This window comes from Copadichromis virginalis, linkage group LG6 (genome assembly GCF_057382275.1).
Source record: "Copadichromis virginalis isolate Kocher_CV1m ecotype Utaka linkage group LG6, C_Virginalis_male_GT1.1, whole genome shotgun sequence".
Lineage (NCBI taxonomy): Eukaryota > Metazoa > Chordata > Actinopteri > Cichliformes > Cichlidae > Copadichromis > Copadichromis virginalis.
Genome location: NC_140623.1, coordinates 23,262,152 through 23,283,113, shown reverse-complemented (window position 1 = coordinate 23,283,113; position 20,962 = coordinate 23,262,152). Strand labels below are relative to the sequence as shown.

At 40.1% G+C, this 20,962-nt stretch overlaps 1 protein-coding gene across 1 annotated transcript in view; it reads right to left on the bottom strand.

The window, feature by feature from the left end:
• Positions 1-20,962, bottom strand: part of dlc1 (DLC1 Rho GTPase activating protein) — an 85,134-nt gene that overhangs the window by 54,362 nt on the left and 9,810 nt on the right. Inside the window, exon 5 of the mRNA XM_085459295.1 lies at positions 6,209-6,242. Coding sequence (XP_085315421.1) covers positions 6,209-6,242 — 34 coding nt within the window. The remainder of the gene's footprint in view (positions 1-6,208; positions 6,243-20,962) is intronic.

Below are 20,962 nucleotides of genomic sequence, written 5' to 3'. Positions count from 1 at the left end.
GCAAGTTCCTTTGATGTGACCACCCACTTGATTTCTTAAGCTTGATTTAGACTTCTGTGATAAACCTACATCCTAACTTACATAGTAACCGGAAACTTCTTTTGTCCCCACATTGCAAACTTCCACGGCATTCTAGTCATTGTGCTACGCGTTGACCTGACGTGTAGATACAATTTTCAGGAGGTGCTCGTCAGGTTACGCAGAACTTTGCTGCGTAGAGTTAAAATGGAGTTCCAGTTATGGCGTAGGTTATGATGTAGATGCAGAACTATACACTCCCTCACATGCTAGCTACCAGTTAATTCAAGGTATAAAAATGAAGTTTCTGAAATCACGGAAAAAAAACCCCCAGACATCTTAAGATATATAAAGGAAAAAAATCCACCGACTGAGTGAGAATCTGAGTGAACCTCAGTCTCTCTCCCTGACAACCAAACAAGGGGAATAAACCAGCCAGGGAGTGACAGAGCCTGCTGAGCCAGGACTGATTCATTAGCCTCGGGACAGCATTGGCATGCTACACCATCATCACTGGGGAGATTTACAACCTCCTGGCTATGGATGAAAATTCCTCCAGGATTATTTAAGATAAAGAATATATTTAAGAGGATATACACCTCTTTGAAAATGATAATAAAGAGAATAGGGAGTGACATATCCAGAATGGCATCAATTGGTTACTTAGTTACCTCCCAACTTATCCATGTTTCTTATTTGAAGCAAAAACCAAAAAATATTTATTTCATGTGATGAAAGCCTTTGCAAAAAATATTCTCACATCCGATGTCTAAAACTAACTTTTTGGTTTCCTGACCAAGAGACAGACAAGCCAATCCACTGGCTAAGCATCGCAGAGATCAAATTTACATACATACATTTACATAGATATTTAGGTAATAATTATGTATGCAACCTTAAAGACATGGTCATTATTTGAAACAAATTATGAACAAACAGAAGGACCTGTATAATTCATATAAATCTACTTTGCTATTAAATGTATTCAAGAATGAAACCAACTTGATGGTTTTGTTAAACATGTGATGTTTATCGACCTTCTATACACTCTCTGCAGTTACCCTGTTCCATTTACTCACCTTTGTGGTGGACAACCTCAGAGAATTACCCGCCAAATGGAAATTTTTACCCACATTACACCTGTTACCCGCCCTTCACACAGGGAGGTAGAAGGTAAGTGCCAGAAAGGTCAGAGAGTGTTTTTTAAACCACAACAGAACTTATTACCTCAACCTTAACCTAATGTCATGAGTTTCTATAAATGGTGACATTAAAAATAAAATACAACCAATATCAAAAAGGTTTCTTTATGCAAAAAGACTAAAAAAAGACAATTTTCTTTTACGTCACAACAGCAGGTAGCTCCAAATGTTTGATTTTGCTGATGTTTTTTTCCTGATGCAACCCCAAAGGGATTTGTGTCTCTGACTGGGATCAAGCCTAAACCCATTACCAAAAAACTAAAATAAAAAATCAGTGACAAATATAAATTTCTCACCATCCATGTAGAACATTTACTCGGCAGCTTCCATGATAGTCTTCTTCTTCTACATACGTTGCATGTATTGTGGGTACTGAATCAATAGCTGTTGAACAGCTATAATAAGACTGATGACGCAAGGCCTCTTTCACCTCTTCTGGCTTATTTCTATAGAACAGGGGAGACTTTTGTTGTTGTAGGTTCGGGAGTTTCAGGAGGAGTTCCTGTTGTAAATTCCCCTTCATGTGTGGTTTCCTTTTCACAGTAAAGGAGATGGATGCCCAAAGAAAGAGCTCTCAAAATTCACAGGAGGAACACTTACTGTAATACAATATGATTCAACCAGAAATCTGAAGTAGCAGAACAGTGAAAGATCAAATGCTTCCAAACTTTTTTAAAATTCCAAACTATCCCAGATATCCTTTGACATCAAGCATGAGGAAACTGGATTATGTACATTCAAAGGGAACAGTTGTGATTTGCAGTTGTAAATCTTTCCACCTCAGACTCAAAAGTTTGAAATATAAACCAACTCAGCTGCAGTATGTTACACTACAGGTCTCCATACAGGAAGTAAAGGAGAGGGTGTCAAATGGGAGGGGAGAGGAGGGGCTGGTTTGGGGGGGGGGGGGGTTAGGCCATCAGAGACGGATGGGGGAGGCCAGGAATGTGACCTTGCACAAACACATTGACTCCTGTACTTGGTATGAAGTGGGGAGGGCAAAAAGTGGGATAAGGCAGACTCAATTAAAGAAGAGGAACAAGCAGCAGAAAACAAACATCAGTCATGAGCTGCTGTTGACTTGGCTCCAAATACGAAGAGCTTGTTTACATCTGTCAGAGCGCTTTCTCAGATGACAGCGCTGCCGTTAAGAGGGCACGCAGCTGCAGGAAAGAGGCAATTGTCGCAAATGAGAAAAGCAAGTTGTTCAACTCTGCTAACTGTGATGTTCTCTGAATTAAGTGGGACGCTGTGTGGGAACGTGGTCTGTTGGAGCCAAAATGATCAGTCACAAGATCTGCAGAGAAAACGTGATCCTTAAGACACCATCTGTGCTCAGAGGACTGATTTACTTGTTTGCACAGATGACTAAGTCTGTCACATATTCCTCACAGATACACCATATTTCTAAGAACTTCTACTAAAGGAAAAAAAATAGAAAAATATACTTAAATTTCTTTTTCCCCCCGTTTTATTAGATGAGTGGATCAGTTCTGTCTCTTTTACACAATAAGCCTTCTGTCTATTTATTGAGCCTTGTTCTGCTGAAGGTGTATTCCTCTTAAAAGGGAATTTTTCCTTCCCACTGTCACCAAGTGCTTGTTCACAGGGGTCACCTGCTTGGTGTGGTGTTTTTCGCTTATTGTAAAGTGTATTACTTATAATATAATAGACCACTTTGAGGCAACTGCTGTTGTGATTTGGTGGCGTATAAGTCAAACTATTAAATATAGTTAAAACATCTTTTTAGCTGCTTCTTTCAGATTCAAATCTTCACATGAATCATATTGACATTACAGATCAGAAACTATTGACTTTATCCACACGCTGATATCTTTTCACTTGACCAGACGGCTGTGCCTTCAAAAGGGAGTTTTTTTGATGTGAGATTTTCTAATGATTCATTCTGGGTTCCCCACAATTTAACGCTCAGGTCACTTCAAATAAACAATTATCTTACCATCAGCCGTAAATACCAGTAACATCACTGTAACTGGAAAGAATAGTGACTAACAGGGAAACAGGAAAAAAAAACAGCGCCAGACAGACATGATGAGGCAAGTTATTCACAGTCGGAGCATGAAGAATCCCACTGAGGGTATCTAATCCTCCAGTTTCCTTATTCTTCTTATCGCCAACTGCTAGCCAAGACACGTAGGTCCAGGTAAAAAGCCGGGATTTGACCCTGCTATTGGTTGGATGCCCATCATTGTGTTTTATATTTGCACTGGTTTATATTTAGATCAGTTAGGCAGATCATGGTGCCTCTAAACTCAACTACAGCCAAGAAAAAAACACAGAAGACAGACCGACTTTGCTATCAGTAATCTGCAACGTGGATTTCTGACATGTTTACAACATTGCAAGTTTTCACATCAGTGAACATTCAGTTTAAGCTTGTGTGTTATTACCCTCAACAGTGTCTATTATTATCAAACTTAGTTTGGATATCAAGTTATATTGTGGATCTGGATCCCATTCAGCAAAGAACCTGGATTCGTTTCATTTTGTAGGCAGCACATATTATCTTGTTTTGGCAAGACCACTGTCACTGGTTCAAATAACAGAAGCTGTTGTTTGAATCATAAACAATAAAAATGCCAACATTTAGCTTTTTTTGTTACTTTGTGCTCTATCTGCTACACTCTGTCTTCAAAAATTAAAACACCATCATTTAGCTGTTAGCTATTTTCTCTTTAGCTTGCAAATTATGAAATATAGATAATCAAATAATTTAGGATATTGGTAAAAAAGATTTGTTTTCAGTAAGATAATTATCATTACTGTACTGGATACGGATTTAACCAAGTGCTATAATAAACAATTATGTTTTTCTGCTTTCACATTTCAGTTTCTGGTTATGACATGGAGGGCGATGTCTACGACATTTCTAAGTCATAAATTGGCAATAAAGGTTACTCCCAGATGATCCAATAGTACTGTAAGAAAAGCTTCACAGTAGCTAACCCTAGTTGTTAAACCTCACCCAGCCATACCAACTATGTGCTACCTTAACCTGCTCAAATAAAGAGCAGATAAAGGAGTGCTTGAAGTGTTCAGGCCTACAGCAGAAAGCATTAAAAATATTAAATCCTCCAATATAGGCTGTCTTTGCTGTTTTCCTTGTTGTGTTTTTACTCCACGAGGCAAGTCTGTCAGCTTCCTATCTTTTATCCAAGAAAAAGTTGCCTCTGAAGATAAACAGAGGCTTTTTTTGTTTAACAAAAATTGCCTCTTTGTTATAGTAATAATACATTTGTGGTAATGAATAAATAAATGAATAAATCTGAGTGTATTCTTAGTTTCAGCAGCATAACATACACATCGCATCTCTCACCTCATCATGACTGTCCTTATCCTCCAATGGTATGCGGTATGTCTTGTGTCTTTTCTTGCTATTACAGTTAACTGGTACTTTGCAGGCCCTGTAAAATCAGGCAATAACCAGCAGGACAGGAGCTGTAGCTCTGCAGAGCAACAGACACATGGTCTTTGTGCGCAGCCAAGCCATAACACTGGCTAAGGTACATCCAGTGCCACAGGCAGGTCATCAACCGTGCCATTAGGGAGCATGGACTGTGGAAACGTCTTGTTGATCACTAGTGAGCTTCTGTTGTTGCACACATAGTAAAATTAACCATGAATGAGTTGTCTTTCATAGCAGTGCAGCAGGAGCCTTCAGGGCATGGCGTGTGATGTAACACTGTCAGAAATGTGTCATTCCAAGAGGCCTTAAATGCTGGCGATACAGAGAGGGCTTTGAAGTGCCACAATGAACACTGGGCCTTGTGCACCCCCCCCCCCCCCCCAAAAAAAAAAAAACCTCCCATTGTAACCCCATCCTCCCCCTCCATCCACATCCACGGGCCCTATCACACAGACGCAAAGATTGAGGTTACATAACTTGCTTACAGGGGGTCAGAGTGATTTAATTTAAGAAAAATGAAGAACAGACTTTGACCCCATTGAAGCTGCCAAAGTACTTTTTTTTCCCAAGCTTTAACTTAGAATGCAGGTAGCACTCACATATGCACAGCATGCACACACACACAGACACAAGGACATATTTGGGACATTTTCCATTCAATAGTGGTATTAATTAGAGAGAGAAAGGGACAGACAGAGCAAGCCTGAGTGAGGACTCTCATCAGGCTTTGAGACAGCAGGGGGCAATATGAAAGCCTCATCTCCTACGTCGAACCACCTCTCCAGTATTGTTTACCAGCATACTGACGACATGGGGGGGGGGTGTTTAATGAACACTGCTCCCCTGCCGTCTGTCTGCAAGTAGGTCTGTACATCCACAGTTTCCTGTGCACTATGTGATAGAGAGTGGAGGGAGCATTCACTACAGATTTGAGTTTTTTCTTTAGATCGATTCATAATAAAGTGGCCCATTGGGAGAATTGCAATGTAATGATATAACATGTCAATAGAAATAAGTCTTTTCATCAGATTCATTCATTCAGAATAGATTATTTGTATTGCTAAATTATTCGATAAATATTGCTTAGAGAAACTTGTGTGCTGCTGTATGTATTTGATATAAGATCATTATTTATATTTGCTTTTTTCCCCCATTTTTCTTTTTTATACAGAGTCTGGAAAGTGAGGGCAAAAGGTAAACGAGGGAAAGGTTCAAAGTTTTGGGCACAGACTCGACATCCAGTCTGGCTCTTATCTCGGAAAGGCGACAGGCTTGATGGTTTCGTAGATGAGTCTAGGATCTTATCTACACTCATATCCAGAGCCTCATAGCACCACAGTCTGTCCTTGTTCAGTCAAACACTCCACCTTCTCTCTCAGTACATCGCAAATTGTCAAGAATCTCCTCACATAAACCACTTTAGGCGCAGACCAGACACACTGAAGACAACTTTCACAACTTCTACGTGACCGAAAAATGAACAAGGTAAAAAAAAAAAAATTATAATAAGATTCTCATCTAGGCAGGCACAAATGATAATGAAAAAACAGCAAGCACTTACCAGCTTTTTCTTTCTCAGGAACAACGGGGGTGCTCTGGGAAAAAGAGGAGAAAAAAAGATTATAGTCACGATAGCTTGGCTATGATGCATTTCCATGATACTTGATGCCACGGAGTGATTCACACAGGAAACTCGCTTGATTTTTCTTAGCACTTGTAAGCATTCCTAAATAAACCTTGACCTAGAGAGTGTAATTAAAATAAGCATTCATCCTGTGTTATTCCAGTGTTTCAGCAGCTACTTATTTCATTCCTTTACATGTTATCCCTCTTATTTGAGGAGCATCTGCAGTTTTATAAACCAGTGTTTTAACACGAGCTCAGCAAATTGTATGTATTTGCTGAACTGCTTGTTCGTGTCGGTCATCTGGCTAAAGAGAAAAGCATGCCAGTCATTGCATAAAAATAAGTGTTGATCTTCGGTATTAACCATATATGCTTCTAAGAATCTTGCCTAAATGGAGCATATAATTACACCACATTGTTTCATGACATACCGGGTTTGAGATACCAGGAATGTGGTTGCCAAAACCCAATATGCATAATTTTATGATGTGTAAACATTTTAATAAATGGTTACAGTAGATAACAAACCTACCAAAGAATTCTGAAAAAACCACATCATTAAAAGTGTTCACACAGCACACATTCCTGTGAGTTAATGTTGATTCAGCTCTCACGTAGGTCGTCTGGAGAGACATTACTGATAAAATCACAACACATTTTGTAGCTGTAGTAGATTCTTATTATTCTAGTTGCTTAATATGACCTTTTTTGGATTTGTTGCAGGTTTTAGAAAATAATACTGCATCAACAACCTTTCTGGGTAAAAATAGAACAGTCTGTGTGTCGTTTCAGTGGTAAAGTGCATGTGTGTCTGCACGTGCGTAGAGTGGAGCATTCAGCTGGAATGTAAAGGTCTTTCTTGGTGCTGACTTTTGACCTCAGGGTCTTTTGCTGATCTCCACACCCTGACCTGTTTAATCCAAACTCCCCTGGAAGAGATCAGACAAAGTAAGCAGGACCATTCTTACAATGCTCTCACACTGCCCAGAGAAGAATTCTGTTTTCATAAAGTCTAAACATTGTGATATTATATGCGATATGATATTTGTATTAGGATGAGTTTACAACTCAATGTTTATTTTCCCCTCAGAAATAGCTAAACAGCTTTAATGATGTTTAAGTATGCTGTTACAACTTTGACCTCTTTCATTCCATCCTTCTTTTAGAGCGATAATGCCTCAAATGGCACCAAAATTCAAATTAATCACATTGAGTGGAAGCAAAAGAAATGAATCATTCTTGTTTCACCTTCAGGTGATTAAAAAACAGCAGAAGTTAGAAAACGTCAGCCAAGAGACCAAAGGTTGTGTCCTGTCTGAGAGCTTGGTTTCACTTATCACTCACTGATTTGTTTCATTTTCACTCGCTTATTAGTTTAGGTTTAGACACCAAAATCTACTTGGACAGGTTTAGGAAACGCATGTTGAAAAATAACACTTTCCTATTGCATTTAAATGTGATGCCAAGGGTGCACCCATATGCAATGAGTTTGGAGTGAAAGACCTATCCTACTAATGCCTAAACCCACATTGTGGCACAAATACCACAGGACAGCTGGCTGGAAACATGTAGTTTGGGTTAACAGTTGAGGCAATTGCCCACACACTCACTTTGGCTGAAGAACGATCACATTCTGTTCTTCCGAGAGTCCTTACTCAGTGATACTGGCATCAGAGATTGGCATAAGGAGTCCTTTGGTGATGTGCCATAATGGACTCAAAAAAATGAAGATCCTTTAAAGAGTGACTATTTCCTTAAGGAAAAAACTCCATTCAAGAAAGAAGATATTTAGTGTTTCCCTAAAAGACCAACTTGTAACTTGTGTTTTATCCTTTCTGTACCATCCGTAAGGTTGGGAAACACGTTACCTTGTAAACATATTTCATTTCAAACATTCTGGACTAATGCTGCATTTCATTTACCTCAGAGATCGGGTTTCAGAGCTGTGAGTGATTTCACTCATGAATTGAGCAAGTTTTAGTAGCAAAGTCAGTTGTTTTACTTCCTAGCAAGGTAGAACTATTCATGCATCACAAGAAATACAGCGCAATGATGCTTTTTTGCACGTAAAAGATCTCCAGCGTGATCATGGAAAGAGCCTAGTCAGAGCTCTGCGTATGGCTTATTTATCGAGTTAGAAATACACAATAGTGGCTGTACAGTTTTAAATCTTTACTGTTTTACTACTGCATATGTTCACGACTGCCATCATGTCTTGTTAAGTCAGTGTTGGTGGGGCTGCTCTAACTATTCGAGTTGGAAATTTGATTTGAGGGGGTGTTCCAGTTGGAAATTCTGACTAGGAATTTTGAAATTGAGCTGGAATGCACTACAATGCAATACGATGCCTCTATCATCATTTATCACATGTAATTTTTGGATGACGAGATACCGCAATAAGCTTACAGAGAACCGGCGTTACGCTAGTAACCAAATAATTTCCACTGTTTCCTGAAATTTGATGTCAACACTAAACTTTACAAATCTGATTAATACAAACTCCCGGCCTTGTAAATGTTTCTTTTTTTCTCTGTTAGTATGAGCACAATATATTTTGCCATAAAGGGAGCATTACTTTGATTATTAATCACTTTTAATTTCATTGGCATCAGGCTGCAGTACGGTCACATTCAAGAAAGAAACATGACTAATCATTACAGAGCAAAAAATATGGCTACAGGCGATTTGCTCCTCCAGTCTCAGAGGCAGCCCCTGTATTTTATGACTAAATAACCACAGGTATGACACGGTCTGGCGAGTATGAACACAATGGCTGCTCTTATGCACGAGTTTGTTTTTGCTAACGTGTTTGCTGATTCACGCTGGATAAATGAATTATCTTGGTCCTAAATCCAGTTTTTAGAATCCAACGAGTGAATTATCTGCTCACACATAGTTTAAACTAAAATCCACACAAAATCGTAACTAGATTTTTATCTGGCGATGCATTTGTTTATGGTTGTTGAGTATGCATGTGTACGTGTTTATGTCTGCACATGTGTAACATATCATATGTGTGCTGAAACAGCAGTAAATCATTTGTCGGTCACTTTCAGACGTAACACGGGTGAAGTTTCCTCTGTGGACAAACAGCTTCACAATTTATTGCTAATTAACAGCCTAAAAAAGACACCAGGGAGAAGCTGAAGGCTCCTGTCATTAAATTATCCGGAACAAACAGAACATCAGCAGTGAGGTGATGCCAGACATACATTTATACTCAGTGCTGTTTCAGCTGTTGCACACGGGTAATATTAGCTCTGCTTTTTCAGCCACAATGTTTTGTTACAGGAAAACATTATGAATGGTATGAGACTCAGCTAAGATAACACAAGCCACCTGCTCCATTTTTGCCTTTTCATCAGCTGGATATAGGTTAGAAACAGTATTTATTATTCTTGTTTCGCCACAATATACAATTTTATTTGAAATACTACCAAAATGCCAAAATATATCCTCAAACAGCGTTTTATATTTAAACAGCACCACATTAACTCAGATTTTGTACATGTACAAGACATGTTATTCCTTTATATTGTAGCAAAAAGGTTCTTTTTAAAAAAAATCTGAATGGCTAATGTTTTGTATTTTCATCTACAACTCTGAAGGATGGAAATATGGGAGGTCTGTGTGGCTTCTCTGTTTAGGTCTAACAAGACATTTCAGTTCACCAGTGCACCCATCTTATTGTGTAAACACGACACCTTTCAGTGACCCATGAGATCACTTACACACAGTGTAAACCTCAGCTTTCACGTACTGTTGCGTTTCACTTTATGATAGCAATTACAGATAATGAATACATTTAGAAATATGTTCATATATTTATGAGAACAAGAATGTTAACGAATACACGTAAGTACCAGTGATTTCACTGCACCACACTCACATATTTTCTTAATGCTTTTCTGTTCTCCCCCACTCTGCATGCCACAGTGCAGGTTCTCCCAGTGTGGGGTCGCCCAGGCCGTGTCAAGTGTCCACTGGGGAGCTGCAGGCTGCACAGCACACAGGCATCAGCTGCCTCATTTACTGCCACTAATTTACTGGAAGTGGTTGGTGTTGGGGCACAAGGGGTACGGTATGCGTCTGCCTCACATGAGTATGTAGTGGCCTGCAAGCATGCGTGCCTGCATGATTACACACTGTAGGGTTGTTAATTAGGGTCATTACTCTAAGCAGCAGGCCGGTGAAATTGTTTTTGTCTTGGTTTGGGTTTTTTTTCTCCAACAAATCACTTTTAGTGAATACATTTCAAAAATCCAGGTATGAAACTTTTTTTGTATTTATGTATGTATTTACTTTACTAAACATTTTGGATATTTTGATTGGAATAGTATGGAGAACTTTGACACTTAATATTACTGCCTTACTCTAAAAGCTGTTCAGTTATTCTAATGTTTGTTAAGTGCTCCTGGCAAGCAGGAATCAGGTATATATTTTTAAAATATTTATCTAACTATTTGTAGTATATGTCCCCAGAACAGATGCTTGTGACACCCTTTGATATCAAAATTCTGGAAACATGATGAAAACACAACAGAATTTGTTCTTGTAGTAGGAGGAAGCAATAGTGGAGTTCACTGGGAACAGGAGAACTGAGTAAAAAACTCCAAAGATTAAACAAATATAGCATGAGAGCAGAGAAAGATGCAGTGGACACTTTTCATTGCTTTTAACACTTGTTTTCACCTCAGCTTTTTGTAATGTTAGAACTTCACCCTTCACTCTTTCTTCCTGTCCTTTGTGCTGGTGTAACAAGTGAAGTTCCCCAGTGTGGAGTTGTTGGTCAGTCATTTCTGCAACTGACTGACCAACAACAGCACAAGCAAGCATGGCCCAAGGCCGGTTGTAGCACTTACTTTGTACACTCTCTCCATCTGACAACAGAGCTTTGCGAGCTGGAGCAGAGTTACATGCATGTTACCTCTGCTGGACCATCCTTGTATAATGGAAATATGGGAGGTCCTATTCACCAGGGGTCGCTACAACGGATGAATCCCGCAGGTTTGATTTGGCAGATTTTTAACACCAGACGCCATTCCCGAGGCGACCCTCTCTCACTTGAAACAGGGCACTGCACAGCTACAAGCATTTTACCTCATGTCATACTTTGCATGGTTGTGTGTGTGATAAATAAAATTTGAATTTGAACATTCACATGTTATATGAATATGTTAATTACAAACCTTCAATGTAAATAAGTGTTAAATAAATGGTCTGCTACAACAATGCTGGTGATAAAAAATTACTTTTTAATACAGGAGTTTACGTTAAAGTACATGGGTTTGGTGCTGTTACCAACTACTACATTTCTGGTATTGTGACATCAGCCCTGCTTCTGACATTCATCTGGTTTGGGACGTCGGTCCGTACTTGCCCAGATTTTCTGGTAATGAGAGGGGATTACAAAACCACTCTTAACCCTCCTGGAATGCTCGCAGACTCATTGGAGCGTTCTCAATAATATATAGCTTGTCTGATATTTAAGAGTTAGAATTTAGATGATAACAACTGCAGTTACACTGGGACATCCACAACAGCCAATGTGAGAAAATGTACAACTAGACAAGTGAATGGGAAGAGGTATGAAAGGTAAGATGCTAAGGACATACGAACGAACAACCAGTAATAGGTGTGTTAATCAGCATCAGACACCAACCTGTCAACCTATTTTCAAGGAAAAAAAATGGCTAGATGAGTCAAATAATGTGTTACTTGTGTAACAGACTGACCACTTGAGAAAAATGAATGCTATCTTTAAAGAGGCTTTGAAGCATGGCCGATGCTTCCTCACAGATGGTCTGCTGCCTGCTGAAGAGACGTTCAAAGCCTGGGTTCAGTAACTGAAAGGTTAATTTATCTTGTACTATGGAAACATGACAGCTTATAGACAAATAAGTAAAGACTTTCAATACTCAGTCCTAGTAACAAATATTATTTTGTCTCTTAGTAATGGCCCCTCATTGTGTGTGGCATGCCTTTCTGTGTGAGTGAGGTAGTCAGAGTTGTTAAGCAAGCCACTGGCATGTGGCTCTTGCACAACAAACCCAAGCAGTCCACCAGGCCTGTTCCAACCCCACCGCCAACCTCTCATCCCCACCCCCCTCCAGCACTGCAGCTGCAGTGTGTGTATGAGTGTGTGTGTGTTTGTGTGGATGTGCGAGTGTGTGTGACCACCCATGGTTTGTGCTGGCCAAGGATTAGGGGGCTCAGGCAAACCCAAACTTTTTTCTCAGCCACTTAACGCGAATGGCTAAATCGGTGCAGATGGCTTATGCCCAGGTAAGCTTGAGTCTCCAGCACTAGATGCTTAAGGTGTGTGTCTGACAGAGGAAAGAGAAATGCATCTGACTGTGTGTGCGTGCTTTCCTAGGAACATTGGAGATGTTATCTGGAACTCACTGTATTTTGACTGGCATTCATGTGCTCTTTTTGCCCTGCATTTACAAAGGAATTTATTCAGAGCCCAAGACTCCATGTGTGCAGGGAAACGTGGGAAACAATTTCATTTAACCTTCTCCTTTCCAGAAAAGCCCCCCTCCCACACACACAGTTATCCACCCCACACATTTTCTCCTTTCTCCCCTGCATCCCCTTCCCTCATTTTAATAGTCTCCATATGTCACACTTAGAATGTGTCAACAGGAAGTGATGCGATGACTTGGTTTAATGATCCACTGGAACATTTCTTGTAGAAAAAGTATAGTAGCGTCCAGATGTTGGATTTAACAGTGACCTCGCAAAACGAGGTGATGCTTGAAAATGTCTCTGTGACGTTTACTGTGATCTTTTAATGCAGTAAAAAGCTCAAGTAAAACCTACAGCACGAATGGGTGCACTTTCAGTCTTTAGCTGTGTGACGAGGTTAATGATTTCACCGTACAACCTGTGCACTTACTCACATTCACACACATGCACGAGACTGCCAGCTGAGACTTTGTTCCCTCGCCCAACCTTGAGTCATGAGTTATGTTCTGTACGTGCTGATGTCCACTGAAAGGGAGTAAGAGAGGGTGAGATGTGCACAAACGCAGACAGCCCCATACATCTGACTCTGTTTACACACGTAAGCCAAAGCAACGGACTTCTGGTTTCAGGCGCTGTTGTGGAAGGGTTTAGTGGTGGAGCGTAAACTGTGAACTGTTCAGTGGCCCTTGGATTCCATCACCAGACAAGACAATAACTCTTCACTTGTCCGACCAGGACCGTTTTTCTCCCAAAAGGAAAATGTTTTATTTTTCTCTCTTTGAATAATGCCATTGCTTTACCTCATATGAGTAAAGCATTAAGGAAACCACTTTATGCATCTTAAGGGACAATAATCCTTTTCATGCTTGTTGTATGACCAAGCCTAATGAGAGCAGCAGAACCAGAGCAAGCAGGTGCCAAAAAGAATCTGAGCTGAAAATGTGCAAAGTGAGAAATATGATTTTAAAAGTTTTAATTTTTACGAATAAAGAAACCGATAAGGTGCTATGAAAGCAGGCAGTCTAATGTATATGTTTTGACAAGTAGAACAAATAACCACACCTTAGGCATATGTTTGAACATGCAGAGCATATACTGATGCAGCTCTTTTCCCTCCATTTTTTGGTTCTTTCAAAACAGAATGGTTGGCACCAGATCGAGGCATACGCACAATCATATCTAAAACTAATTAATCACTCTGTAAGCCTAGTTATTGCTTTTTGGATTGTACTCTAAAGTAGCTCCACAAAGGGCAATGTGAAAAAAGTGGGATAAAAAGTTCGGAAACCACTGATTAAGCCACACAAACTAGTTTTATAATTTTAGTTTTACATCTCTACAGTGTCACTACGCTCATTAAGGCACTAAATGTGTCACCTGCTTCTTCTCACCAGGTCACATTTGTGGGTTATGGACCAGAGTTAATAGAGATAAGCTAAGATCCCAACTGCAACAACAATGCTGCCCACAGGATTAGGTGCTGACATTTTTAAGGACAAAGCTGAGAGTAGGTTAACAAGGGGGATTAGAATATCCTCTGCACAAGATTATGGTGGCCCTGTGCTGTGGCAAAAACAGCTACTCGATCGCGGGGGTCACGGTTTTGTAACATCTACTTTAGGTTTAACCATTCGCTTTTCAGGGCACTACATCCAGTCAAAGAAGGTCACTCAAGTCTCTTCTCTTGCATGACCTAACTGTAAACCCCTCACCTGTACAACTTCAAATGCCACAAGCACATCTAGCTATAAACACAAAACACCAGTGGGCTGCATTCCTTCCTTAAGATATTAAGGAAAGCTGAAGAATTGAGCAAGAGGTTCAAGTATCTCTTGACTGAGGTAATCTAACTTCAAGGCAAATACGGATGGAAAACAAAAAAATGCAAACACACGCTTGACTTAAACGTCCCAATTAAAACCTCAAACCGCACGCCTCACTGAGTGTATCTTGAATTGCACCTGGTTTTACAGTGGGTTCATGTGTGCGTCTGTGTTCCTGAGACGCTGTTTATTTGTTCTGTGATTTACTGCACTTCATTATCTGTGTATCTGTAGGGGTATTTCCAGATGCCTGCATTTTACAGTCATCCTCATGATTTAGTGTCAACAAGTACCATCATCTTGCAAATATTTGCTACACGTTCTGCAGTGTCCTCTATGAAATCGATTCACGCTTCAATTCACTGACTCAGTGCGTTCCACGATACCAATAGTGAAGCGATTTTTTAAATGTAATTATGGATGAAAAAGTATGATTCATTTAAGTAAAAAAAAAAAAAAAAAGCAGCGATATCCATATGGAGGCAGTAAATCGCATTGATGATTGGGCTGGTGTGATTTGGGGGCGGTGCCACGACATGTTATTATAAAAACAGAGAGTTGCCGTTGAGCTGAGTGTGTAAACACTAAGAATCATGTGATATTTGACATTCATGACACTGCTGAAACAGAGCACTCCTTCTGTTAAAGAGTTAAACACATCAAATGCGTCAGGCTCATGTATGTGGACAATACCAATATCTCTAAAATACACCATGTGTTGTGCTTTCTATTAGAGTTTCACTTGTGATTATATTAATATGATATTATGGGGTGGCTGCAGCTCAGGAGATAGAGCAGGTCATCTACTAATCGTAAGGTTGGTGGTTTGATGCCTGGCTACTCCAGTCTGCAAAATGTCCTTGGGTAAGATCCTAACCCCAAGTTGATTTGTGATGGATAGTGAACATTGGATAGAAAGCACTTACGTTTCTGTAAGAATTAATCCTTTAGTTTGTATAATATCTTTAATCAAAATTATATTTTTAATGCTAAAATATCAATCATTGCTGTTGAATTGGGGGGCGGGGCTGGACCAGCTACCATAGGGCAAGAGGCAGGGTCCACCCTGGACAGGAGGCCAGTCTCTTTCAGGACTAACACATAGAGACAGACAACCATTCACACTCACATTCACACCTATGGATAATTTAGAATTACCAACTAACCTAACCCCCGTAATTCCATGTCTTTGGACTGTAGGAGGAAGCCAGAGTGTTTACCCAGAGAGAACCCACGCAAACACGGGGAGAACATGCAGACTCCTCACTGAAAGGCATCTTGCCAGGACCTTCTTGCTGTGAGGCAACAGTGCTAATCGCCGTGCCACCATGCTGCCCCGTTTTACAAAAGAGCAGAAAAAAATAGTTACACACAGTTAATATATTTTGATTACAATGCCAAATTACAGTTGTTTACTTAAAAATAGAATTTTAGTGGTTGAATGTTATGCACAATTCATTTCTTACTGAGTCCAAGGTGCTGGCTCAAATTTGGATATAAACGAGTTCAGATTGATAAATGATAAATAATGATACATTTTTATGAGTTTTAAATATGTTTTCGACAGTTGCTTTCTTGTTTTTGTGACAGGTAGTCTAATACATTTATTGGGCACTGAATCAATTCCCTTGGAGTACTTTATGCACTGCCTTTAGCCTTGATTCAACAGGAATTTCCTTATGGGGCATGAGGAGAAATTCATTTTCCACATCCTGTTCCAAACATAAGCCTTTTCTTTTTTCTTACCCTCTTTTTGGAAACCACAGCAGGTCCCTGTTTGTCTCCTTGTTACAGCTGTGCTCAGCAGAGAAGTGACCTTGAGGACAATGACACTACACAAAGCTGCTAGCATGGCCATGGCCAGAGCCACTGCTGGCAGCCCTTGACAGACTGAATGGTGACTAGTTTCATAGCTCCCTGACTCATTATGGCCTACTACAGCCTTTAAGCCAATACGTGGGTGGAATGTAGGCAAACATAATTACGCCTGTTGCCCATTGTGTCGACTATTGACCACAGACAGGAGTGGGAGAGAGTGGGAGTAAATGTAAAGATAAATAAAAGGCAGTGAAAGTAGCAAAATACTCAGACTTTTATCTGCCTGGGACGCGGAGAAGGTGTGGTCTGGATGTAGGATGTTTGGGGACTGCGAGGCTGCCAAACCGGAACATGGAGGAAGGACAGAGCAGAGATCTGCCAGTGACCTTAGCACGCAAACCACAGCACTTCTATTGTCCACCAGACAGATAAAGAGCCATGTTCATACATAACCTACTGACAGGGAGTAGAGTCTTTCCGTCATTCTGAAATAGAAATATCTCTCAATCAATCATCCCTCCCAGAAAAAAACAAAACAATCCCATGAACCCAGATATGGAAACTTTTACTTTCTAAATTCACTGGCAGTGAAACCAGAGGTAAAATTGAATACTGTTGCTATGGAGATAGAATACAGATCCACACATACGGTCAAAGGTCACCGCTCCATGGAATGTTCACCGAAGACGGATGAGAGGTGGTGCCCGCCAGCACCTTCCCTGTCATCGTGTGCATGACATGGGAAACACCCCTGTGCTAAATTTAATGGGCAGTTATGCGATTTGTTCAGCAGCTTCTGTGTTACATGCCTTACTCATGGGAACTGTCGCTGCCCAAGGTGACTGATATGTTGTTTCCGACTAAAAAATTAAAAGGCAGGTGGATAAGGGTCAGCAGGCTCCGCCTGCCTCTGTGACTTGGCACATCCTTTGCAGCGGCAGAGCCCTAAAAATAGTCTCATAACAAATACTTCTTGCACTGCGGATGGTGCAGTAATGTCACTACAGAGTGCTTATCTACTCTAATTTTGGACAAATAAATACTCATTTTTATACTAGGATTGTATTAGTTGAAAATTATTACACCTGTTTACTGGTTTAAGATGGTCAAGCATGAATAATTTTATACTTTTTACTGTTCTAGTCCTTTATAATGTAAAATGAATGCTCTTGTGACTTTTAGAAAACAGTTGATGAAACCAACTTGTAATGTAATCAGTGCATAATCATCAAACCAAAAAACAAAAATAATCATTATTTACAGCCATGAATACAATATATATTTGAATCAGTGTACCCACTAGTCTATAAACCAAATAAAACCCACCTGTTGCAACACAATAATGCAAGCTAACCAACAGTTCAAGACACCTGCCACACTAAGCAAGTAATATAAACCTGCCAACAAAAACACTCAGAGTAAAGAATAGCAGTTCCAGCATAAGAACAAACACCTGCTGCAGCACAACATCCGCTAAGTGTTCGGCTCACATTCTATGCAAGAATAACAGCCACCTGCTGGAGGCTAACAATACCCACCGTCTAAACTTGCAAGGAGCCAAGAATGCATTCGCATGAACCCAATACCTTATCCACAGCAGCAAAGGAATGATACTGCGCATGCCAAGTGAATGTCCACTCATCACAAACAGATACAACCCCATATCACCTTTAGCGTGGTTACGTAAAGGTCGGGACAGCATGAGACAGTGCTTCAGTAGATGCGGTGTGTTTACACCCGAGTGTTGCACTGTGTTTATGGAGGTGTCATGGGGATAGTGTCAGCACAAACACCAGACACATCTTGCATAATCCAGCTGAAGAAATGGAAGGAATGTTAATGCAAAAATGATAAACACTTTACTTTTAGCACATCCTGCACAAACATACACACGCAGAAACGCATGCATGTCAGCGATGAGAGTGTCACTCTTTTTCACCACAGCTTTCCTGATGCTTTGATGTACATGTGGGAATCACAGAGAATTCAGAAAGAATTAGAACTGCAGTTAGACAGTTATTTCAAATCATACTATGCCCATATTTTACTTTCTCAGATGGTCCAGACTGTGCTCTAATTGCTTCAGCTTGGCTCCTCTCTCTCGTAAATTACAAAAGCGTGCATGGTAGCGTTTTACCTTCAGTCAGGCTGCGCTCACCCCCCGGTTTGCTAAAGAGATATGTTGTTTGCTCTGTCCTGTGTAAACTTGCAAATACCTTCCTGACTGATGTCAAGAGATGCTCACGGCAACATGTACAAATGTTGGTGAAAAAGCGATGCAGAAAAGGGCGAGAGATTTCCTAATAGGGTTATTTTTTTCCCTTTTAATTTTACAGCAGGCCTATCTGAGATTTTGGTTGTTTCAACATTTTTGTAGTGAGACAATACAAGGCTTGTTTTATGGGTATGACCTGATTGTTTGGATATGTCAATTTACTGTGTATGGGGCAACTAAAGTACAGGTACCTCCTAACTGTATATAATTCAGAGGCTTTTCAATAAATCCTATTATTCTATTGTAATGCTTAGATATTGGCGACAGTGTGTCAGAGGGGTGGTAATTAAACCTGATTACGATTTAGATGCCTTTTGTGATGATGCATTTGTACTTCTGGCAATTCAGTCAACACATGTACAATCTATAAAAGCTGTCATTAGTACAGAATAAAAGTTAATACTAGGAATTAGGATTAAGCTATTTCCTATTATAACCTGAGATTACACCCACACAAAAGAAAAATAAATCTTAGACAGTTGCCTCGTACTGCCTTTCCTGTAATCTCTATTTAGAGTTGCATGTGTGTTCATGTCTACAGGTAAGTGACAAGACTGTTGATAGTAGAAGGTTGTTTTGCAGTCTGAATTTATATTAGAGCAAACACTGGTTGCATGTCCTGGTAAGGAGTGGAAAAGTAACATCTCAAGTGCAATCTCAAAACTACCAGTTAACCAAAGTTATTATACGTAACTAAAGATAAAATAACAATTAAAACTATCCATCCATCCATCCATCCATCCATTCATTCTCTTCCACTTATCCTTATTAGGGGCATCGAGAGGCTGGAGCACTATGCTAGCTACAATGGGCCCACCCTGGACGGGTCGCCAGAATATTGCAAGTCTAACACAGAGAGACAGGCAACCATTCACATCTATGGGCAATTTAGAATCATAAATTTACCTACCCATATTAACTTCATGTCTTTGGACTGTGGGAGGAAGCCAAAGTACTCAGAGAGAACCCACGAAAACATGAGGAGAACATGCAAACTCCACACAGAGAGGCCCTGGCCAGGTGGTGGATTCAAACTTGCAGTGAGGTGACATTGCTAACTACCGTGCCTCCATGCTGCCCCACAGTTAAAACCAGTTTTTACTAAATAAAATAAAAATAAAATGTTAGCCAAAGTTGTTAGCCAAAGAGTAAGCACTTATAATCCTTCGTTTTAAAAAATATCGTAACCAAGATTTACAAAACAGGCTTTATTTTTTATCTACTATGACTCAAAATGTGTCTAAGGCCAGAAACCCAACAGGAAAGTGTTCCCAAAGGTCAAATCAGAAATCTGTTTATCTATACACTTCTTTAATACTTGAAGTCTTTTTGCAGCCACAGCCATCACCATCTGGTGGCCCTGAGATAGAATGCAGGTTTAACCCTTCTTCACTGGCTTCATTTTTCCACCCAGAAGCTTTGTTCATCTTTGATAAAGTCTACAGACCTGACAAATACCAACAACCTGTCAGTGTTAAAAAAATGAGTCTAAGCTGAACTGAAGCATTTAAAATAAATAAAAATAATCAAACAGTCTTGGCACAGATATCTGCTGGCTATATCAGAACCCCTGTCCTCTCCAGAGGCTGAACCCACCAGAAATAGCCAATAGGTTGCCAGATTGCCTTTCCTGTTTTCTTTTAGGAAAGGCCAGTGGATTTGTATTGTGTAGGTAAAAAGATTAAGTGGGTGTCACAACATTTTATGTCTGAAAGGACCCCTGCAACTATGAACTACTGAGATCCCCTTCACCAAGTCTTCATCTCTTTGGCCTCAATCAATCACTCCACAGGGCCACCACTGTAAAAGGCCTTCTATTAGGCACAGTGAAAGCTGTGTTTACCCAAGCCTAGTGAGTTACCTTGGGTTACTGTAGGAATGGAGGTTGTGGAAACTGCTGGCTACAGACATAATAAATCACACATCACTGAGGATGTTGATATGTACCCTTTAAATGAACCAAGAACTGTTCTTATGTTTTTTGACGGCAGGGAAGATAAACAGCACACAGCAATGTCAACTGTGGCATTGCAACAGATAAATCGTGAAATTAATATATATATATATTTTAAAGTAACTCAGACACTTCTGTAAGGTTACAAAGTTATACTCTATGTCATTTTAACCAGTTTTGACATAGAAAGGCTTGCTTGAATGTAGGCAATGGCTATGCAAGGCTGACAAAATCATTAAGTGAGCATGCAAGGGTTTTAGACACACGTCTCACTCGAAGCGTGTCCCCCACTGCTCCCTCTTGCCCTGGCTTTTCACCTCCCAGACCCCCCCTTCTGACCCTTTTGAT